The 24,448-nt window shown below is 43.1% G+C and overlaps 2 protein-coding genes across 2 annotated transcripts; both read left to right on the top strand.

Moving 5' to 3' along the window:
• Positions 1-3,059: 3,059 nt before the first annotated feature.
• LOC123397545 (syn-copalyl diphosphate synthase, chloroplastic-like) lies at positions 3,060-13,643 on the top strand. The gene is made up of 14 exons (XM_045092073.1): positions 3,060-3,197; positions 3,634-3,713; positions 3,822-4,122; positions 4,234-4,417; positions 5,824-6,038; positions 7,223-7,343; positions 8,130-8,242; positions 8,322-8,554; positions 8,638-8,753; positions 12,060-12,158; positions 12,227-12,403; positions 12,477-12,564; positions 12,662-12,868; positions 12,964-13,643. The coding sequence occupies exons 1-14, from the start codon at positions 3,083-3,085 to the stop codon at positions 13,168-13,170; spliced, it is 2,256 nt and encodes a 751-aa protein (XP_044948008.1). The 5' UTR covers positions 3,060-3,082; the 3' UTR covers positions 13,171-13,643.
• Positions 13,644-14,485: 842 nt separating this feature from the next.
• On the top strand, positions 14,486-17,792 carry LOC123397497 (OVARIAN TUMOR DOMAIN-containing deubiquitinating enzyme 4-like). The gene is given in 7 exon segments (XM_045092026.1): positions 14,486-14,564; positions 14,712-15,368; positions 15,505-15,611; positions 15,704-15,744; positions 15,859-15,957; positions 16,387-16,584; positions 17,607-17,792. Coding segments are annotated over 6 exon segments (618 nt in total). The 5' UTR covers positions 14,486-14,564; positions 14,712-15,280; the 3' UTR covers positions 17,692-17,792.
• The last annotated feature ends 6,656 nt before the right edge of the window (positions 17,793-24,448 follow it).

The raw sequence follows: 24,448 nt of genomic DNA on the forward strand, positions 1-24,448 counted from the left end.
GAAGGGAGCGGTCGCCGCCGGTCGCCGTGGTGGTCGCCGCGGCCACCTGGCTACTAGGTCTCGCCGCCGCCTCCTCCCTGTCGCTGCTAGGTCTCGCATCCCGTCACTTCTTTTTCTTTTTCTGTTCGGGCCCCAACCTGTATGTTTTGCGGGAGAGACGATTTCGGGCCAATTCGGAGCGCTACCCCTCCGAAACATGGGAGGAAGATTTTCACGGGAGCCAAAACGGACCTGAATTGCATTTTCGTTTCCAATACGAATTCAGTGTGCAGCCAAACGTCCGTTTTTTTTTTTTTGCGATGAAGCCAAACATCCGTATTGACGCCAGATGATTACCAAATCCATTTCCTGAGCTCCAATGAAGACATCCAAACGCAGTGTGTAAGCATATTGTGCTTTACGATCGACATGGATAGTTTAGTCTTAGTCAAGACATATTTAACTCTTCGGTTTGTTTGTCTCTGTGTATAGGTGGTTGAGGATGTACGTAGCGCTTTCAACAACTAGTACTCCCTGGACAACTACTGCAAATTAGATTGGCTGCATATATATGCCAAGACCAGACAAAATAGGATCTTCATCACTCTCCATACTGAAGCCTCTTGACATTCGGCTTCCAACTCTGTCTCCAGTTGAAGAATAGTGTCTAGTATATACGTAGGCACTATTTATTAAACACTTATTAAGGACAATCTGCTTGATTCGTTACGATTTATGCGGATACGATCCTTTGTTAGATGCCAAATGATCTTGTTGGGTATTGAGATTAGGTAGACTTTGCGCATTAGATATGGAGTTTTAATTACAGGATAGAATAGAGCTTGTGACGTCAAATGAGTTCAACATTTACTCAAGTGGATAATATTTATGTTTAATTAAAATGAGTATGAAAATGAAACTCAGGATACTGATATCTGGCAGCATTTCGATTAAGTCCAAATAGTGATCAACCCATACGGTCACACGGGCCAGCTATTTCTAAAACTAATTAATGCATATATCAACTCGATAACATTCATTGTATTTCAGTGGGTTAAAGCCCATAAAATCTAACAGTAACAGTAACTACAACTTTATGTGAGTTAACATGACAGCTCTATGCTATACTAATTATTTCGAGCTTGTGATGGACAGCTCGGAATAATACCAAAACCCCTATGGTTAGCTAACAAAATGGATACATTATTTCTTTGGTTGAAATCAAGGTTCTCTAAATATTAGTTAAGTTTATTGGAGTTGCAGTTTCCCACCTGCTCGCTCTTCCTGCTCGTATATTGGTGACAACTCGACCTTTGAGCAGCTACAGCAATGGATTAAAAAAATTACTTTTCGCTCCCCCGGAGCATCTTGTGAACATGTGTTAACAGACCAATAATTTATGACCATCTACTTTTTTAAGAATCCAAATTTAGAAAATCATGAAGAACCAACGTGTGGCTACATAGTTAGAAGGGAAATTATACCCCCAACCTATCAGAGATGAAACTTCAGGTTTCACGCTTCAGGGACTCATAAAGACGGAATATTTTCTCACTGCGAAAGGCGACATTTATGTTGATAGCTAGGCGTCTGCGATGGCTTCATCAATCTCAAGACGTACCGGCTCAGTCTTTCGATGATGCTCATAGGGATGAGTGTTTGTGAAGAAAAAATGATCTTATGTTTTGAGCTAGTTAGCCCATTTTACATACTACTAGCAAAAGGGCCCGTGCGTTGCAACGGGAGAAAAAATACCACACGCTTTTAATTTTTTTATAATCATTTTGATTTATTAAAATAATAAGCTAACTAACTAATGTAGTCAGTCCTATCCTATTTTGTTGAAAAATCAACCCGTTCATTGTTAATTCCAACATGATGAGAAATTGAGCGGGACAAGCAAAGCAAAACAAAGAGGCTACATGAATTGATCAATGGACTGTTATCTTATTTTACTCATGGGATAGAGAATGTGGGATCAGATGACAAACTGCAGGTGGTGTTCCATTCTCTGTCTCTACAACAATACAATCTTACATTCAATACATTCATTCGTCAGCAAACAAATCCCCATAAAACAAAATTTCTTGCCGGTGCTTGGCACACGGTTGGAGGCATGGGGAGGGGATCTCACCAGATGATGAGTTCCTGCCGGAGGAGGGGATACGATGAGGGGAGCAAGGGTTAGGCGCCTCTATCTGGCCATAAGGAGTCGCCTTTGCCGCGCCATAACCTCGGAGTTCCCCGTGTGAGCCATGAAGGCCCGCCTCAACCTGCAAGTACTTCGCTCCGCCGCACCTTATTCGCGCGCCGCCGCCGTTTTGCATCGAGCAGACGCATCATCCCCGGTCACTGTAGCTGTCGCGTTGATTTGATCCAGAAGCTGTGCTCGAGCATCGAAACGGGGGCAGCAAGCGGGCAGAGGTACGGCCGCGGAGGCGGGTGGGTTGAGATCGACAACAATGGTGGTTGAGGTCGGCCGCGGCGGCGAGTGGTGTGGCAGCGGCCTGGGCACAGGCCAGGGTGGACCAGGGTCGACGCGATGCGCTCGAGCGCCACAACAGGGGCAGTGAGCGGGGAGAGGTACGGCCGCGGAGGTGGGTGGGTTGAGATCAACAGCGGTGGCAGTTGAGGTCGGCCGCGGCGGCGAGTGGTGTGGCGGCGGCCTGGGCACAGGCCAGGGTGACCCAGGGTCGACGGGAGGAGGCGATGCGTACGGGTATAATTTTTGCAGCGAATCGTTTTTTCGTTTTGCGTTGCAGATAAATGATGAAGCGCGGGTTGAATAACAAAAATTACAGGGGCTTTCTTATAAAAATATCGCGGTGGGTTTTCCGACGGAAGCAATAGCCGCTTTATTATTAGGTATAGACTAGAAGTCTTGTGTCAACCCAAAATTACTGTGCGTTTGCCATAGTAAACTCAAATGCATTGCTTCCAATCGGATGGTATTTCGCGATACTTTGCTAATACTTGACACGGCTTATTTGTCCCGAGTTAGCAAGCATGACCAGCCAGCTCGGTCTTTTCTTCTATAAATATGGAGGTGGGAGGAGGAACCCATCAACCCATCATCTCTCACAAGAAAACAACGGCTGCAAGGATGCGGTTGTTCGCTGCTGTACAGCCACAAGTTCGGTTGCTCGGCCAGCTGAAGGCTGAGCCACGGGACCGAACCTTTCTGCACCTAGGCTTACGCTCACGTCCGGGACTACGAGGTAACCATGACTTACGTATCTTGTAACTAGGGGCCCCGACCCAGGCCGCTTTGATAAGTTTATTATGGCATATTTTGTAACCACGCCAAAGAAAAATTGTACTCCCTCCGTTCTTACATATAAGTATTTTTTTAAAGATTCACTTGGAAACTACATACGAATGTATATAGACATACTTTGGAGTGTAGATTCACTCAGTTTGCTTCATATAGTTCCCTAATGAAATCTTTAAAAAGACTTATATTTAAAAACGGATGGAGTAACACTTAACTGTTCACGTGAAAAATTATTTATATGTATCATACTGAAAATAATTTGTCGGATCTGGGAGGGCTGCTGGCCCTTGCACATCGAAAAGGCTAAGACAAGAGCACGACTAGAACCGCATATATTTCTTGTACTTATTATTTATTCACTTGAGATGCCTGGTTTTTAGGGTGCGTGCTAAATAGCACATTTTTGGACCACGAGGCAGAAACACACGAACTACCAGTTGATGGGTTTAGAAAACACAAGGTGCGTATTTATATGTGTATCACTAACTCAAGTTGGGTGGACTTATATTTTGTGCACAAATTGGTTTACATAATTAACTCTGGTTAAAATGATAAAATTTACCTCAAGGATGACCTTGATGAGATGCCACACATGATTGAATCCATCAGAGGAGCACTGAGGTCAATGAGCGGGGGCGAGATTAGTGTGTCTCCTTATGATACAGCCATGGTGTCACTTGTCAAGAACCTAGACGGAGGAGATGGGCCACAATTCCCATCGACCATTGAATGGATCGTCCAGAATCAGCTTCCAGATGGTTCATGGGGTGATGGTGCCTTTTTTATGGTCAGAGACCGGATCATCAACACCCTAGCATGTGTTGTGGCATTGACGTCTTGGAATATTTACACTGACAACTGCAAGAGAGGTATATCACTGGAAATTTCTTTCAACCGGAACAAAATGTTTACGTTATATTCATCTCAGTGTGGATGAGATATTAACTGCCTAAAGTATAAATAGTATGTTTTTGTTATAGGTTTGTTGTTTATCCGACAAAATATGTCGAGGTTGGCTGGCGAGGATGATGATTGGATGCTAGTCGGCTTTGAGATTGCCTTCCCCTCACTTCTAGATATGGCCAAGGACCTAGATCTGGATATCCCTTATGATGACCCTGCACTGCAAGCAATATATGCCAAGAGAAACTTAAAGCTCGCTAAGTATGGTTCTCTCTGAATCTATCCATTTTACTTTATTTTGAAGTCCTGAAAATGTTAATCAAGCCAACAAACAACAAATGAATTTACACTTAAAGGTTCTTCATTTTGAACTCCTGAAAACTCTAGGTTGTCACCCATCTATTACTCTCTCCGTTCCTAAATATAAGTATTTTTTAGAGATTTCATTATGGGACTACATATGTAGCAAAATGAGTGAATATATACTCTAAAGTTTGTCTATATGTTTTTGTATGTTGTCCCCTAGTGAAGCCTCTAAAAAGAAATATTTAGAAATGGAGGGCGTATTTCAGTATTTACTACTATACTCCCTCCATTCCTAATTATAAGATGGTTTACCATTATTCCGATTCGGATGTATATAGACACGTTTTAGTGTGTCTGTTCATTCATTTCACTCCATATTTAACCCATATCTAAATATCCAAAATATCTTATAATTAGGAACTGAGGTTGTGCATGAGAAGCAAGGGCTTACTACACAGTTATATGTTCAGCCAACCAATTACTCCATCCTAAAGAAATATATGAGCGTTTAGATAACTAAAGTAGTGATCTAAACACTTTTATATTTGTTTAGGGAGGGAGTACTACAGAAGATGTTTAGGAATTAAGTTGTGACTTTTTATACTAATTTACTAGAATTTTGTTATGTTTTTCTGTTTGACAAAGGATAACTTCAGATTTTATTACTTTTCATAAATTTCTGCATCACAGGTCTGTAACAAAAAAAGGTACTAAAAACTAAAGGAAACTAGGTGAATTGAATAGAACATAAACTCACCTGGTGTGTATAACATTGATGAAAAAACATCATAATATATATAGTTCAAAAGCAGCCAAGTGCCTTCATTTGTACGGTACCTGACCCTCGGGAAATGTGAAATAGCAGATTCTAATCAAGGTTTGCACTACTGGAGCCCATCCATGTGTTCTATTGCCTCTGCCACCACTATTGCTAAGTAAGCCAGATAAGAAATTAAGCCAGTGACAAATATAAATGTCTGCCAACAGGAAAAACAATGGTAGGCACAACATGCTATGATGGTAGAGGTGGGCGTAAGAGGACATTGCTCCTTTCTAGTTTTTGCCGGTATATACACTTGTTTATAGCAAGATATTATTACTCCATTCATAAGGCAATGTCTTTAATCGCAAGAAAACAGATGTGATAGTACATACAACAACTATATACGAATAATGTGGCTGGATTTGTTTCACAGATTTATATTTGTAATCTACTTAAAATCAGTGTGCATTGACAATTGTAAAATGTCAACATCATTTGCACCTGTTGCATTATGGAGTACAAAACATTTCCCTCTTTTCTTTTGTAGGTTTAGGAGTGTATTTATAATCAATTAGTCAACTGACTTTATCAATTTTAGGATTCCTACGGACATACTGCATGAAACACCAACGACTCTACTTCACAGCATAGAGGGAATGGTAAACTTGGACTGGCAAAAGCTGCTTAAACTCCGGTGTTTGGATGGATCCTTTCATTCGTCACCTTCTGCCACAGCTTTTGCTCTAGAGCATACAGGCGACAAGAAATGCCTTGAATTCCTTGATGGAATCATAGAAAATTTTGCTGGCGCAGGTAGGCAGAAAGAATATATATATAATTTGTCGAGTCACATGCACAAGTTTTAAGATCTTCATAAAATGATTGTACTAGTTTGTTGGTGTTTTTATAAATGGATTGTATGAAGACAAAAATTTGAACTTAGAAAGTCACATTTTATATGGATGGTATTCAGAATAATAAAACTAAGTTCTGTTAGGGAACAATAGGGTTGGAGATTATCCAGCCGAAAACTATATTTTACAAAGCCAGGTGTTATTATAGGAGCATCAAAGGAACACACTTCACACTATGTTCTGGACATAATTCCATAGTTTAATTATCGTTTTTGTTTCTTGCAAAGTACATCTAGTTTACTCTTGAAATTACCATAGGTTCAAATACACATTTTTTTACTAACACTATTTTTAGGAATTCATTATGTGTCTATGTCTTACGGGATTCAGTATTTGTTCCATTTGCACATGATATGTTTACTAGCAAAATAAGTCAACAAAAATGTACACTTTTTTACATAAAGGATGCCGATCCCGTTGAAACCAACATTCATAAGGATTTATGGGAATATGCGTATGTGTACAATATATAATTGTTTAATATCAAATGTTTGTTTTATTTCTACTGTAGGTAAAATCGGTCAACAAGAATAGACACCTAGAACAATATTGCTTTATTACTTCTGTTTGTATATGTCAGGACCATCCAATCGAAGACTTAGGGCCCAGTTGAATTGGACTAAAGAACAAATAAAATTTGAGGATTTTGAATTCAATGGAAAAAAAATTCTCTTCATGCTATTGAAGCAAATAAATGAAGCTTTAGTATTCCTACAAATATCCTAAGGGAAAGCTAAACCAATAGGATTTTTTTTGGGATACAAACATGAGTTGTGAGCACATGAATTTTTGCCTTGTCTAGCTAGGCACTTCTCTCTCCATTAGTGCATAATATCTATGAATATTTCAAACAAGCAATAAAAAGTTCATTTAGTTTTTTTCTCATAGAATTTCACAAGGCATGCAACCCTAGTCCGTCCATTTTCCAACTGCATATATTATTTCAACTCATGTGTTGTAGTAGTGGAGTCATTAAACTTTGGATGCACAATTTTTCTACAAAAAGGAACATACTAAATGTCCAATACCAATACCTTTCCTTTCTAATTAGCTTTGTTTACTTGTACCTTCATTGCATTTCAGTGCCCTGTATCTACCCCTTGGATGTGTATGAGCACTTGTGGGCGGTTGACCGCTTGATGCGACTAGGCATATCCAGGCACTTCGTAAGCGAAATTGAGGGCTGCTTAGAGTTTGCCCACAGGTAACATATAGTACTTATTTGAACATCCATAACCAAATTATATGTTTATCTGACAATGAAAGGGCACTTTCTATTCACCACTAACCATTCAACTAGCAAGGTTATATCTTTAGAAACTCCACAACATTGGGAAGCATATATCTCTGCCATTCAATATGATTTATTAATGTGAGATCATGTATTGCAATAATTCATAATATTAAGATACAAGTTGATGGAAATTAGAATGTAATGGGAGGGTAGACATGCATAGGGGTTTGCAGTTATTTCCAAGTCTATGCTATTTGGTAAAACAAAGAACGCCACGGAAGCTATGATAGTTTGTATATCTGAGTTTTTCTCTATACAATGGGTACTTAATACAATGGTAACAAACTATGAAAACGTCAGTGCATTTGATTTTTATATGTATAGATTTTTGCAAAAGAAAACTCATATATAAAGGGACCAACATCACTGCAATTTTTATTTGTGTGGGTGCTCAAACATGTTTTGTCATATAGATTAATTTTAAGGTTTTTTGCATATGCTACCTATTTCCATACATTATACTCCCTTCATCCTGAATTATTTGTCGCAGAAATGGATAAAAATAGATGTATTTAGAACTAATTAAAAATACTTTTGAATACATCCATTTAAGCGACAAGTAATTCGGGAAGGAGGGAGTTCTATTAACCCTCCTCTTCAGCCTGAACAGTAAACTGAGGTGCCATGCCTCAATGTACTTGTGGCAAATACAATACCAGATATGTCTATATGTAATATATGCAAAAACTTGAACAGGCACTGGACTCAAGAAGGATTGGCTCATACAAAGAACTGTCCAGTGAAGGATATTGATGACACAGCAATGGGCTTTCGACTTCTCCGTCTTCATGGTTACCATGTCAAACCATGTAATAACTAGCATTCCCTAATACTTAAGGTATATGCATGTACATACATGAGAGGTTTAACAAAAGTGCATATGGACAGGTGTTTTTAAGAACTTTGAGAAGGATGGGAAGTTCTTCTGTCTGCGAGGGGAGTCAAACCCATCTTCTGTCACCCCCATGTACAACACTTACCGGGCATCCCAGTTTGCATTTCCCAGCGATGATGCTGTCATTGGGCGGGCTGAGGTCTATTGTCGCAGGTTCCTCGAAGAGAGAAGAGCCTCAAACAAGCTCAAGGACAAGTGGGCAATCGCAAAGGACATCCGAGGCGAGGTACATTCCTGCAGATATCTAATTTTGTTCTCAGCTGGCAGAAAATTAGCAATTGCATCTCGTCTTATATACTTCAGTAACAGGTTGAGTACGCACTGGATTACCCATGGAAAGCAAGCTTGCCACGAGTTGAAACAAGGATGTACTTGGAGCAATATGGAGGCAGTGCTGATGTGTGGATTGGGAAGGTCCTCCATAGGTAACCTTACAATGTATTCCTTATTATTTGAAAATAATTGAAGTTCGAGTTTTGTCTTTAATCAAAAATATTATAAATTTGACAAAGTTCATACAAAAATGTGCAATATCTACAACACCAAATTAGTTTTATCAAGTCCAGCACTATTTGTTTCCAGTGCAAAGCATTTAGGGATTCTCCACCTCGTTACGGTGCCTTTTATTACCAACGAGTTATTTATAGCTAGCAAATTAAATCAAAATGTGCAACAACGGGGATAATTATTTTTGAAACTACGCAGATCGCGTACCTAGCAAATTAAATCAACATGTGCAACAACGGGGATAAATTTTTTCGAAACTACGCAGATCACGTACCTTATTTTTATCATAGTTTTAAATAGCCGGCTATATAGCCTTGTTATAGCCTTTTCAGCAGGGGCCGTTAAATGATATCATGTAAAAATATGCAGCTATAGCCCGCTATAGCTGATTTTGAGGCCTGCCGCTATTTGTCATAGCCCGCTATTTAAAACATTGATTTTTATGAAAGGTAGCGGAAATTATACAATAATATGATTATAAGGTGTCCTTGGTATGTTGAAAACCTCCTTGGCATTTTTTTCTCTCGAATGTGCACGAGTGTGCATATCATATATTAAAGAAGAAAGACAAAGAGTGCCTCCATCCAAGTTTACAAGTACATCAAGTACACTCCACCCTCATGTATGTCGAAAACCCCCTTGGTAGTAGAAGCCCTTTCCATGACTGGTCCTACTCAGTTCTCCTCAGCCACTCCCACCGTCCCATCTAACCCGAAGAGCAATCCATACCTTTTGGGCTTGTGCACATTGCCCCATGCCACCAGTAATTTACTTCGATTTATCTCATCCACGTCGGCTCAAAACAAAGCTCTCGGCCATTTGTTCATCCATGACCAGAAGGTGCTGTACAGGTCTAGCTGCAATGACACTATTTACTAGGACAAACTGCCCATGCCTTTGTATGAGGCCCTGCTGCCAGGAAAGAATGATAGATTGCACTTGATCCAACATCGGCTACCACTAGTTCTCTTCTCAGTCAGGGGATTGATCGCAAGCTAGAGCGCTAGATATTTACACGGGAAAGTGCCAATGTCGCATCCCCCTGATGCAGTCCATGCACATATGCAATCTTCCTTCCGGAAACCCCGTTCGCCAAGACTTTGGTGCTAGCCGAAGACAAAGCAATTGCCATCCACTTCAATCAAACCTCCCACAAAACCCTTTTGACTAAGTACTTCAAACAAAAATTCGCAAAGTAGGGGGTGGAAAGCTCGAGATATGTCCATCTTCAGAAGTACTCCTCTCTCTTTCCTTGCATGAATCTTTCTTGCCACTTAGCACCCATGAACAGAGGCTCCCCCTCCCTTCCTGACTCTCACCCACGTCTCCCTCCCTCCCTCCCTCCCTCCCAACCCTAGCCGCCTCCCCCTCCGCCTCCCCCTCCCCCTCCCTTCCTCGCCGCCGCCTGAGGCAGCCGCCGGGCAAGCCCGGGGCGTCAAGGATGGTGGCAGCGGGGCCTAGGCTGCCCTGCCTCTGCATGTGGAGTCCCGGATCTGGAGCGGCGGCTTCATTGGCGAGGCACGACAGGCTAGCAGCCGTGCGGGAGGTGGATCCGGCGTCTCGGCCGCGCGGGCGGCGGGATCCGGTGGTCGCTGGCGTCCGGCGGCGGCTTTTGCGGTTGCCGGTGCGCGCGATCTAGCGCCTCCCCTCCTTCCCTGTTCGGCGTGCGGGCCAGCCTGGTCGGGCCGCGCTTCCTTGGATTGCCGGTTTTGTACAGGAGGTGCTGCTGGTGGTGGGGATCTAGTTCGGGCGAAATCCCTGGTCGACCATGGCCGGCCGCATCGACGGCGACGCCTGAGGGCGCCGTTCCCCTCCTTGAAGGCGTCGGTATGGACTGATCCCCTCACTTCCCCTTCCCCTAGGTCTCCCGGGCGAAAGCCTTAACTTTGTTGGGCGGCGGTGGCGCTCACGGCGTCGTTCCCTTCTTGAAGGCGCCGCTTTGGAACCTTGGGGCTGGGTGGCGCTTGTGGGTGGTGGGCGACGACGGTGGTGCGACCCTATCCTAGCATGGATCTCCGTCCGTTGCTTGGAGATGGACTCGCGTAGGTGGAGGTCGTCGTTTGGCGTCATGATGGCGTCGATGGCGGAGGCACCTGCCAAGGCTGGTACCTCAATCTGATCTGAAGATGGACCAATAGAAGATGACGGCGACGACACATGTGAGTGCGTCGGACCGGTTTGCGCCCCGGACCCGGTATGTGGCTCGGTCAGGGTCTCCGGCTTTAGATGTTAGGCTTAGGTGAGAGGTCTGAGTATTTGGTCCAGCTTGCACCCCTTTATCATATGGATAGGAGTAGCGGCAGATGTTGCCAAAATGGCGGATTCAGACATATTGTTGTACTACTTTGTAAGATCCTCGAGAATAATCAAAAAAATGGCCGCATGCATCTTCCAGATGCAGAGGCCGGGGGTCATCCTCCTTTTCAAAAAAAAAAAAAAAACACACACATGAACAGATTAGTATCCACTCCCACTTTAGCCAAGATTGACAGGATCCACGGCATGGTACATATTAGTATTCACGTCCGGTCAATCTTGCTTAAAGTGGGAGCATTCCTCTCATTACTCTACGTGTAGCATCTCAAGCATATAGATCTTCTTGAGCCGATGATCATCTACAAAGCTCCTAGTAATCATGTTCATCATGCCGCGCTGAGTATTCAAGTTATTTTTCTCGGACACCCAGAGGATCATGTTGAAGTTCCCAATGAGCAACCAGGGTCTAGACAAAGCAGTCTTCTTGCCCGCATCTCCTCTAGAAATTTTATTGCGAGTGCATCAGCTTGAGTTTCCAAAGCAGGCAAATACACGAAGCCGTCAAAGCACGGCCCCAAACATTTCAAAACCATGGTTTTGTTGATGTTGGATCCAATTTTGTCTCTTGCACACATCCAAAATTCACTTTGGTCCCAGCCACCCACTCCCTCACCACCTTCCTCTTTGCTGGGTTACATGGATATACATATATAGGAACTGAACATACGCACAACACACACACCGCAGTCACAGACGCACACACTACTGCACTATGCGTTTACCAAGATCTACAACCTATACACACACGACACATCTTGAGAAACTTCTGAAACCATCTGACTCCATGAAAGGCCCCATGGATCGAACTTGGGAGGGCTGAGAGGCCACCGCCACAACAAACTATCGAGCCACAGGCTAGTCCTCGCAAAACGTTTTATTATCCTTGAGCCTAATTTTGAATTTTTCAGGATGACCCTCTTCTGCAACGACCTGTATCTCAAGATGGCCAAAGTTGATTTCAACAGATTCCAAGTACTCTGCCGACTTGAGTTGCATGGCATGAAAGAGTATGTCCTCAGGTTTACTAACCAAGCAAAAATAATTAGCTTCTTACTCGAAAGTGATTCCTATACAGGTGGTATTCTAGGAATAATCTACAGAAGTATGGTGGACCTCCGACGAAGAGCTTGCTGACAGCTTACTTCTTAGCATCAGCAAACATCTTTGAACCAGAACGAGTAGCAGAGCGTCTTGGTTGGTCTCGCACTTTGGTGCTTGTGGATGTCGCCTCTTCTTACTTCCGACGCATTGGGTACCTAGCTTCTTATTTCTGATTATGGTGAAGCCTTATCGGTCAAAGTTAACATGCTCGTGCGTTCATGTAGCGGAGCAAAAAATTCAAGGGAGAATCTTGATCGGCTTATCGACCTCGTAGCATTTGGCAACTCTAATTCCGACAGTCTTCGTAAAGCTGTAAGGCGTAGAAGCTTCTTACAACACTAGCTCAAACATGTCTGGTGTGATGCTAAATGTAGTGATAATGGTTCCATCTTTTTTTTTCTAACTGTAGTGGAAGCAATGGCTCATGGCATGCGATGGGAAGGATAGCCAGGTTTCATGGGATGGGGACACTGCACTGTTGCTGGTTCGCGCGATTGAGATCATCTCAGGGCGGCATGCTCGAATTGCTGAAAATGATAACCTATCGGAGTATTCTCGGCTAGAGCAGCTCACTTCTTCCATCTGCGATAAACTTTCTGCAAGGGTTCTTGTCCAGGTGTGTTTGCACATGCATTATCTCCTGCTATACATATGTTTTTGTTGTGTGTGGTTCCACAATCAGGGAAAATAACGGTTTAATCATTCAAACAGAATGGGAATATCCAAGATTTGGACAATCAGGTGGATTCGGAGATGCAGGAGATCACACAGCGCGTTCTTGAAGGGAGTAACGGTATCAACAAATTGAGCAGGCAAACATTTCTCCACGTGGTGAAGAGCTTCTGCTACGTTACACATTGCTCACCTGAGACAATTGATAGCCACATCAGTAAGGTCATATTCCAGGATGTTATATAAGGAAATCCTGCCCTCCACCCACCCACCACCACCAAAACACCGCAACGTCCTCCCATATCCAAAATTAATGTATCATTTCTGGTCCTGATAATACTTATGTCAACTGGTTATGTGATCCTAAGAAATAAACGTGTCCACATGGCAGTGCTCGTTGTTCAATACTTAGTTGAGTTAGTGTTGAATATCATGCACAAGAAGGGTCACGTAAGGACTATCGTTCTATTTTTATTTATTTTTTGATGGAAGAGTATCGTTCTATTTTATTTTATTTTCACGGAAGACTATCGTTTTAATGTACAGGGTCCCTTTAAAAAAAGGAGTAATGCTACATCTACAAAGGCTTATTTAAAGATTTTACGTACAAACTGATGTGTAAGATTGTGATTGGTAATTGAGGGATGATGGCCCCACCTTCACTGAAAATCAGGGGGAGAGAAGAATTAGTTTGAAAGGCTAAGTAAACCTTTGTAAGTCTTTGTAGGTCTAGCATTATTATAAAAAAAATCACACTCCACACTTGTAACGCACACTTGTAAAAGAAGGTCCAGTTATTAACTTCAGGCTTTAGCACAGCAACCGACTTCAAGATCTGGATTATTGTTCTATAAGAAAAAACTATAGTAATGTAAATCAATAAATAACAGAAATGATATGGAACTGATGTTCCCTCGCGCGCAACGTCCCGTGGAGCGTTGGATCAGACACGCACACACTACTCTTGGCACAACCTGTATTTTTTTAAGACCAAAGGGAGGAGCTCCTCCTCTGCTGTTAGAGCGTCTCTAGCAGACTCCGTAAATGGATCGACAGACGGACAAAAAAGAGACGTGCGTCCGTTTAGGTCGCGCGTTACGCGGATCCAAACGGACGGCGACGGACGAAATGGATCACCCCGTTGAAGTTGCTCTAAGTTTCGGCTAGCCTGTGTTTGCATCTATTGTTTAAAGTAAACCTTGCAAACCGGTGTGTGTTTTCTTTCGCGAAAGAAACTAGTGTGCTTTTCCTCATGAGACATGGGCACATTAGCGAAGGAACGATCATGTCTATCTACTACCACTAAAAAAGAACGAAGAGGCAGATCCAACTCCCCCTCTCACCGTTTAATTCTGTCATCAATGGTCAAAACATCGTTAACGAAATTGATCCTTTCGTTAACGAAACCCTCCGCTAATTTCTAACGAAACCTCTTCCTAGCGAAACCCCTACTCTCCATACTGGGAACCGCTCCCACGCCTCCCACTCTCGCGAACTCAGGTGCTCGGCCCGCCGGCCTCCCCCGCCTCGCCGCAGCCGCCGGTGCCGCCTGCGCCCGCCTCGACCTGCCCACGCCGGTGTCGCCTGCTCCCGCGCCGGTGCCGTCCGCTCGCCCCCGTCCCCATCTCCGTCGGTGCCGCGTGAGTCCCCGCTTCCCCCCACCCATTCCCGTCCGCCTCCCGCGGCCTCGGCCTCCGCCGCCCCGTCGATCCACTCGGCCGCAGCGGCTCCGTCCCCTCGAGGTATTCAACCCACATTGTATCTTATCTGCTTCGTTTCTAGCGCAGCGGAGGACGAGAAGGTGAGGGGCGGCGCCACCTGTACCCCACCTACACGCCGACGTCGTCCGTCCACGCGGTTGCCGGCGACTACCGCCCCCGGAGTTGGCGTCTACTCCCTGGGCATGCTCCTGCTGGAGCTCCTCACCTGAAATCTGATACTATCTGAACTGGATGCGTCTCTATTCACCTGCAATCTGTTCACGGCGATCTGCCTATGTCTGCGCATTCCAACCAGTTTCAAGGAGGACCCACGCAGAGTATGGTCTTATGGAAGTGCTCCCGACAGCAGTCTAGCCGTTCTCAGATCACATTGGGCTTAGTCGATTCTTCTCGTAACAAGAACACAAGATCATCTGAAGCACAGAGTCTGAAGTACTTCGTCAGCTTAGTGGGCCGACGATTGCGTAGCGGATTATCAACCAGAGAGGGCAGTCTAAGTGAAAAGCTCGACGTACTTTCATCCGACAGAATTTCGGGTATTGGTTGAAAATGGAGAGGTGTGCATCAAAAGATAGGAGCTACCCCCGGTGGACTCTGCTTTGTCTTTTTCAGTTTGAGGGATCGCAAAAGCTGAGATGCCTATGGACAGAAAGACCAACTGTGCAGAAACTTCAGCATCAACTTCTCACGGGAAGAAAGTCTACACGGATTATTCTCTCAGCGGTGAGAAATGCAGTTGTGTTAGGCTTAATAATTGCTTTTGTTAAAAAATAGAGTGCCTTTATAATATTTATATTATGTGGATATGTAAGCATGTCATTAAGCTACTGCTTGTGACTGTTTTATCTGGATTTGCCAGGCATTCCAGGAGATGGGAGATGCCTATTCCACCCCATGGTTCATGGGGCGTGTGTCTGGTAATAGGAAGATCTTCACAGAAAGCTAGCTGATGAATTGAGGTCAATGGTATGTCTGGAATGTTTCTAGGTATTTTGTTCTCTAAATCTACTATTGACTTTCATTCTCTAAATCTTCTATACACATCCATCATTGTACAGGTTGCCGATGAATTTGTCACTAGACGGGAAGAGACCGAATGGTTAGTAGATGCACATTCTTACTGTTATGTTTGCTCTTCTGGTTTTAAAATGGGTGGATAATTATAATTGATATGTTTTGAACTGTCGCATTTCCTTGAATCAACGATTGACAGGTTTGTTGAGGGCTATTTTGATACATACGTTTCCCAGATTAGGCAGCCACATGTGTGGGGTGGTGAGCCAGAACTTTTCATGGCTTCACATGTTCTGCAGTAAGTAACTGGACCTGTTATGCATTCTTCTTCATGGATACCAAGGGGGTTGCCAACAACGAAATATGAAGGCTTACATATGTTTTGTTAGCTAATATCTATATCCGTGGAGCTAAATAGCTTAATGCAAAGAGTTGACTCTTCCTACTATGTTTATGTGAAATCATTTACAAAGTACAGATACCAGTAGGGACAATGTTCAAAATATTTGTTTCCTAGGAATTGTTCAAAATAGATTGAGTACACAGCATTCAGTGAAGTTGGCTAAATTCCGGTGACAGTTAAAACTACATAGCTAAGAAGTTCTCATGTTAATGCAAAGAAACGGTTCCTTCTTGATGTGATGTATGCTCAGTACTTGGTTAACACGCGCTTAAGCTGTAGAGTCCATGAAGTAAGAAAAAACCATTAATCACTTTGTTTACACAGGATGCCAATAACTGTGTACATGCGTGATGAAGATGTGGGTGGTTTAATAACTATCACTGAATATGGCCAAGAATATGGTAAAGAAGATACAATACAAGTTCTGTATCATGGTTTTGGCCATTATGATTCCCTACAGATTCAGAAGACACAGGGGTCTGAAGACAAGAATGTAGAATTTGGGAGTTCAACATTCAGAAGGTAAGGCCAAAGTATTCCGGTTTCCAGTTTTCCCATGTCGATATATTAGTTGAGATACTGATGAGTGAGATGACGAGAATAATTGTAATATAGCCTGAGTGATAAGTATCATTAAGTTTTGCAGCATCATTAACTATGTTGAAAGGAAAAATACTTTACATTAGATTTTCCATAATAATGTAGTGATAAGTAAGAAATCATGAATCAGGATTATTGAGTAGTTATTCATTCCTCACAACATCGTTAACTATTATCATATGTGAACCTGGAAAACTGCTTACCAGTTACTACGTTGCTTCTCTTTTGAAATTCTAAATTAGCATAATTACATCTTGAATTCATCAATGGCGCATTATTTTGGACTACTCTTCTTAACTGAGACCAAATATAAATGCCCTAGAGGCCTTAACAATAGGATGGCTTAATCCTTTCAGCATCCAAAAGTTATTAAAAAAACTTAAAAAAACTCCAATTATGGTGAAGAATGGATGAGTCTCTCATGGAGATATTTGTATTTTGAGTTCTATAACCACTTGATATTTTTCTTGCAAAAACTCCATGTGTACATGAACGATATTGGTCAGTGATCTTAAGATGCCCTACTGTACTACATGGAAGCAAGTAATTATGCAAATTGTAATCGCGTTGGTATAAAGCTTGGACTCTACTACACGGAAGAAAGAAATATTTTATGAAGTCCCTCTACTAAAACCATTAAATCTATTTTACTCTTTATTGTTGCAGCTTCACTACCAATTCATATCACATTCGGAAACCAGCATTAGATGAGACTATCCAGATTTAAAACACATTAATATTGATAAAAATATACTATCAAGTTCAGGTAAAAGGTAAGTACAGTTTTTAAGGAGTCATGCCTGCTTCAACAAATATGTTCTTCAAAGCGTAAAACAAGCCAGTACATCTCCATTAATGTTTTATTTACTTCCAGTTGTAACACTTCAGCTCATACTTATCGAATTTGTTATCCTTCTTATAATGCTCTATGTGGAGAATAACAGACGGACACTTGGAAGTGTAAATGGTAGTAAGATCAATGACCGACTTTGTACATCTGAAAATTTCGTGAACAGAAACGTGATGTAAGAGTTTGCCTCATTGTGAAATGCATGCTCATGTATCCTTTTTATGCGTATTTTCTGTATAGAAACATAAGGTCGTCTTTATCATGAAAACTTTTTTTGTGCTCATGGTGCACATAATTCCTGTTTATGTGAGAATGAGATATATCTGCATCTATATTGCAGCCTAACGGTTATACTTCACTTTTCTCTCTAGGATGAGTTGAGCTTAAACTTTGTGTTAGTAAGAGACAAGGGTCTCTCTTAGCATATAAAAGCAATCCTCACAGGAAGGAGCATAATGAAGTTAGTTTATAGCACTCCCGAGTCCCTCCCCAGTAGTTCTCATGAAGTATCAATCTTAGACTGATTGCTCTCTTGTTGTGGTCTTACAAGACTTGAAATATTGGTATGTCCCATACATTGTCTTATTGCATTAGTTTGGTTATATCTGCAGTGTGTACATGTTTTTTTTCTTATCTTTAATTATTAATGACAAATAAACAACATTGTTTGTTATCTTTACTTATTAATAAAAATACGTAGGAATTCTGGATAATGACTTCTGAATAACAATAAGTAGAAATTCTGAATAAAAAAGTACATGAGTATGGCGTGCACCTTAACAGAGAAGTAATAATTTAGACTTTTGACAGGTTGACGTTGAAATTTTTAGAGAGCTGCACCCATCTTGTATGCCAACATTGGTCTTTAGATTAGTCAGTGTTGTGTTGCAGCATATGTTCGCTATAGAATACATTCAGGAGTTCTATAGAGTTTCGTCTGCAAGCTTTTGATACTAATGACTGTATCTTTATAAAGATATTTCATGTTTCTGAAATGAATTTTGTCTATGTGAAGACAAGAAAGAGTGGATAGCACTAGCAGGTCTTAAATTTGCAAGCTTTTCTTCAAGCAAGGTAATCGTATGAACTAAATATTTGCCGGATATAATTAAAGGTGAATGGTTTGTTACAAATCTAGCATACACCTTTTTGAATCTTGATCTTGGTTCACATATAGCTTACATAATGTGAAGTTGTATTTTAAAGTGTGACGTTTCCAAAATGAATGCCAAACATAAGGGAATATGTCAACGTCCAAACATTGAAGAGGGGAGAGGGGGGTTATAACATCGTTGATTCTGGCTCTTGTCGTTATAGATGGGAGGACAATACATCTCTACTCTGTCCTTTCCATAATTCTTGCCGTGGTTTTAATTCAAATTTCCTGATAAGAATTATGCATGAATTGGAGGGAATACTATGGTACTTTATTCTTCTATTCTTGTTTATCTTTCATATGTGTGCTTGTAAGCATTTAGGTTAATGTTTTGCTACCATGACAACACAAAGTTCAGTTCACTAGTTCTTGATTGGATATCTGATTGAACAAAGAAATGTATATTTAGGCATTGGACATGTTTCATGTCTGAAATTACAGACTAGGCATTAGTTTTTTTCCGAAAAGGAGGCATTGCCCCGGCCTCTGCATCGAGGGATGCATGCAGCCATTTATTAAGTACAGTAACAGTTCGACACAAAGTACAAAGTAGACCGAAAAGCTGCGAAAATAAATTACATGGCGATTAACGCCAAAACCGATGGAAAAAATAGGCGTAGTTGACTAAATCCCTATTCTATCAGCATGACGCCATCCAAATCGGTTGAAGATAGCCTGAGCTACCATCTCTCATCGGGCACACCCAGTAACCAAAGGCTCCCTGGTTACCACAGGAGTGAGTAAGGACCAAAGGCGGTAGCCCTGAAGGTGACCTGCAAAAAGTTGATACATTGTTGTCTGTTAAAAACAAGGTCATTTCTACAATTCCATATAGCCCACAAAAGTGCAGATATTCCAACTCTAAATAGTTTGGCGAAAGAAACATTAACCTCATCCAGCCATGTCCCAAATAACATGTGAATGCTAGTAGGCGGCGAAATGTTAAAAGTGATATGTATAGAGCGCCATAAGATTTTAGCCATAGGGCAGTCCAGAAAGAGGTGTTTAATTGATTCAGGCGACTGACAAAAGCTACATCGTTGGTTTCCTTTCCAATTTCGCTTGGCCAAGTTATCCTTAGTTAAAACAACTCCTTTGTGAAGAAACCACAAAAAGATTTTTATCTTAAGGGGAACTTTGACCTTCCAAATATGCCTTGATTTTGGGATAATTGAATTATCAATACAATGGTCATACATTGATTTGATCGAGAATGTACCATTGGAGGTCAGCCTCCAAATAATACAATCAGGATCATCAGAAACACTAACATCCATTAACTTTCTGACTAGATGTAACCATGTAACCCATCTATTGCCAATTAGGGATCTGCGAAACTGAATGTTGAGAGGAGTCTCACTTAACACTGCCGCAACGGACGTCTGTCTGCGCTGGGCAATATTATACAGCTGCGGATACTGAAGAGATAGTGGTTCGTCACCTAGCCAAGTATCCCCCCAGAATCTAGTAGATTCACCATTGCCTATGATGAATTTAGTCCTGTTAAAAATGCCGTTTTTGTCCTCATTAGGCCTTCCCAAAAAGGTGAATCACCAGGTCTCATGGTGACCTGGGCTAAGGTTTTTTGCTGTAGATACTTGCTCTTAAGTAGTTGTATCCACATACCTTGAGCTTCCACTGAGAGTCTCAACAACCACTTGCTGAGCAGACACCTGTTCTTCACCTCTAAATTTTCAATCCCCAAACCTCCCTGATCCTTTGGCCTACAAATAATATCCCATTTAGCCAGCCTATATTTGGTCTTGATCTCATCACATTGCCAGAAGAATCGGGATCGGTAAAAATCCAACCTTTTTCGCACCCCAACTGGTACTTCAAAGAAGGATAGAAGAAACATTGGCATGCTCGTCAACACTGAGTTAACTAAAACCAAACGTCCTCCATAGGATAGTAGCTTGCCCTTCAGCTCAATTTTTTCTCAAACCGATCCTCGATACACTTCCATTCCTTGATAGTTAACTTTCGGTAGTGAATAGGTATCCCTAAGTACGTAAATGGTAACGTACCACCCTCACACCCAAAAAGTTGGTTGTAAGTGAGTTGTTCTGTTTTTGCGTGTCTCCAAAACAGAAGAGTTCACTTTTATGAAAGTTAATCTTCAGCCCAGATAGCTGTTCGAATAAGCATAATATTAGCTTCATGTTTCTGTTGGGAAACTTCGCATGGGAAACAAAAATTTTCCTACGCGCACGAAGACCTATCATGGTGATGTCCATCTACGAGAGGGGATGAGTGATCTACGTACCCTTGTAGATCGTACAGCAGAAGCGTTAGTGAACGCGGTTGATGTAGTGGAACGTCCTCACGTCCCTCGATCCGCCCCGCGAACAATCCCGCGATCAGTCCCACGATCTAGTACCGAACGGACGGCACCTCCGCGTTCAGCACACGTACAGCTCGACGATGATCTCGGCCTTCTTGATCCAGCAAGAGAGACGGAGAGGTAGAAGAGTTCTTCGGCAGCGTGACGGCGTTCCGGAGGTTGGTGATGACCTTGTCTCAGCAGGGCTCCGCTCGAGCTCCGCAGAAACGCGATCTAGAGGAAAAACCGTGGAGGTATGTGGTCGGGCTGCCGTGGAAAAGTCGTCTCAAATCAGCCCTAAAACCTTCGTATATATAGGTGGGAGGGAGGGGACCTTGCCTTGGGGCTCAAGGAGCCCCAAGGGGGTCGGCCTAGTCCAAGGGGGAGGACTCTCCCCCCCAAACCGAGTTGGACTAGGTTTGGTGGGAGGGAGTCCCCCTTCCTTCCCACCTCCTCCTTTTTTTTTTTCTTTCTCTCTTGATTTTCTTCTCCTTGGCGCATAGAGTCCTTTTGGGCTGTCCCACCAGCCCACTAAGGGCTGGTGTGCCACCCTCAAGGCCTATGGGCTTCCCCGGGGTGGGTTGCCCCCCCGGTGAACTCCCGGAACCCATTCGTCATTCCCGGTACATTCCCGGTAACTCCGAAAACCTTCCGGTAATCAAATGAGGTCATCCTATATATCAATCTTCGTTTCCGGACCATTTCGGAAACCCTCGTGATGTCCGTGATCTCATCCGGGACTCCGAACAACGGTAACCAACCATATAACTCAAATACGCATAAAACAACGTCGAACCTTAAGTGTGCAGACCCTGCGGGTTCGAGAACTATGTAGACATGACCCGAGAGACTCCTCGGCCAATATCCAATAGCGGGACCTGGATGCCCATATTGGATCCTACATATTCTACGAAGATCTTATCGTTTGAACCTCAGTGCCAAGGATTCATATAATCCCCTTTGTCCTTCGGTATGCTACTTGCCCGAGATTCGATCGTTAGTATCCGCATACCTATTTCAATCTCGTTTACCGGCAAGTCTCTTTACTCGTTCCGTAATACAAGATCCCGCAACTTACACTAAGTCACATTGCTTGCAAGGCTTGTGTGTGATGTTGTATTACCGAATGGGCCCCGAGATACCTCTCCGTCACACGGAGTGACAAATCCCAGTCTCGATCCATACTAACTCAACGAACACCTTCGGAGATACCTGTAGAGCATCTTTATAGTCACCCAGTTACGTTGCGACGTTTGATACACACAAAGCATTCCTCCGGTGTCCGTGAGTTATATGATCTCATGGTCATAGGAACAAATACTTGACACGCAGAAAACAGTAGCAACAAAATGACACGATCAACATGCTACGTCTATTAGTTTGGGTCTAGTCCATCACATGATTCTCCTAATGATGTGATCCCGTTATCAAGTGACAACACTTGCCTATGGCCAGGAAACCTTGACCATCTTTGATCAACGAGCTAGTCAACTAGAGGCTTACTAGGGACAGTGTTTTGTCTATGTATCCACACAAGTATTGTGTTTCCAATCAATACAATTATAGCATGGATAATAAACGATTATCATGAACTAAGAAATATAATAATAACTAATTTATTATTGCCTCTAGGGCATATTTCCAACAGTTTCTGGCTTTTTTGAGATCGTGTTTCAGCCCAGATAGCTGTTCGAATCTGCCGCTAGTGGCCCGTCCGCTGCCGCCATGGTAACAACCGGTGCAGCAGCTAGCTGCGCCATGGTAGACTCCGGCTGTATCGCACCTCTCGGCAAGTTAACAGCATGAAGGTTCTGAAGCACCTGATTAGCCATGATCCCACCAGAAGAGCGAACAGGTTCAGCCTCCAAAGCCGAATGAAAGCGCCCATGTTAGTTACCAACCAACTTTGCTTCCGTCAAAGACGTTTCCAGGGAAACTGGTTGCAACTTATTAGTAGACTGCAGAATACCAATGTTGCTCCGAGGATTTTTCCCCATAAACCTCGGCTGTCTCGCCCGCGAGTAGGTGTCCATGCACGCCGACCTAAATTTTGCCGGCGCAGATGCAGGCTCGAAAGAACCAAACCGCAAGGCGAGATCGGAAGCAGAGACCAATTGTTTTGTACCCGTGCCTGAGTATTGCCTAGACTGAGTAGATGGCGATTGTGCATTGTTCTGAGAAGAGAACTTAGGCCCTGAATCATTTGCAGTATCCGCATTATCCTTGGCACCATCCGCATCATCCCCATCAGCCATATTGGTATCTTTATCTATGTCCGTTGCATCAAAAAGAGTAGGGCTCTCGATTTCCAATTGGAGAGTGTAACACATCCCTTCATATGTCCAAATAACGTCATCTGGAATAAGCTGAATATCTAGCACACTCACCAGCATCCTCGCAATGCCTTTGGCTCTAGTGAACACCATATCCACCTCTTCTGTTTTGCCAATAAGCGAACCCAAACTCCATACAACTCTAAAATCATTCATAGCCCTGGAAGGAGCTCCAGCAAAGTGTACCCAAATCTGAGGTAGAGGGACACCCTTGGGCTCCTCACACTTCAAGGCATCAAATTCAAGCACGCAGCTTGTGCTAGCCACTCTGCACATACCGAACTTAAGCAGACGAGCCAAATCCTCCTTAGTAGGAAAAACGACCTTAAAGACATTATCTAAAATCAAAACCGGTTCCCACCTGAAGGTCGATGATACAAGCTCCTTGAGCTGTTGCACCACCTGCTCCACAATCAAGCTCCCCCGAGTTACCGTCACCGTACCCGTGAATCCAGCATCTGGTGTATGAAGTGTCGCCGTCACCGCTGGCGACTCAAAGAACATCAATTCTTGACTCGAAACACCATAAATGGTCACAACCGGCATAGGTCCAATCGTGAGAGGGCATTTAGCGAAACCATGCGTAGGCTTAAGACAATACACACATAGCTCCGCCTTGCATTCAGACACAAAGTGTCCCGCCTCACTGCAACGGTAACACACCATCTTCTCTTTCTTGCGAGCCCACTTGGAGGGTCTGTCCCCCCCATCTCCTTTTGCCACCGTAGGATTCTGATCAGCTAGTCCAGGATGAGCCGCCTCATTCACTGGCTCTGGCACAGACTCCCTAGCGGCCTCAGCAATCTCTGTCACCGCCTCTTGAGCAGGCATAGGAGGCCTCGGCTTTCTACCACCCCCCTCTGCCCGCCCAATTCTGTCGAAAGGCACCTCTCTTGTGATACGAAGGACCCGACGTCCCCGGCACAAACTTGCCTGGTGGTGCCGTAAAACCCTGGTTAGCAGTCATATTGTTCATTGGCGCATGACCTCGCCCACCACCATATGATGATGAGCCGCGGAATTGACCGTCCCCATACATGTTACCTCCATCAGTGCCCCAACGTCCTCGTTGCTGAGACCGATGCTCCGGTGGCTCCCCCACCTGACCGGCTGCCCCGGGCTGT

Source organism: Hordeum vulgare, chromosome 5H, assembly GCF_904849725.1.
Source record: "Hordeum vulgare subsp. vulgare chromosome 5H, MorexV3_pseudomolecules_assembly, whole genome shotgun sequence".
NCBI lineage: Eukaryota > Viridiplantae > Streptophyta > Magnoliopsida > Poales > Poaceae > Hordeum > Hordeum vulgare.

What these genes read in the sequence shown, in the direction of transcription:
- LOC123397545 (XM_045092073.1), top strand. Translation starts at nt 3,083, where the DNA reads ATGCGGTTGTTCGCTGCTGTACAGCCACAAGTTCGGTTGCTCGGCCAG. An exon ending in CTCACGTCCGGGACTACGAG is followed by an intron (nt 3,198 to 3,633) that starts GTAACCATGACT and finishes CCTGGTTTTTAG; the next exon opens with GGTGCGTGCTAAATAGCACA. An exon ending in CAAAGGACATCCGAGGCGAG is followed by an intron (nt 8,555 to 8,637) that starts GTACATTCCTGC and finishes CTTCAGTAACAG; the next exon opens with GTTGAGTACGCACTGGATTA.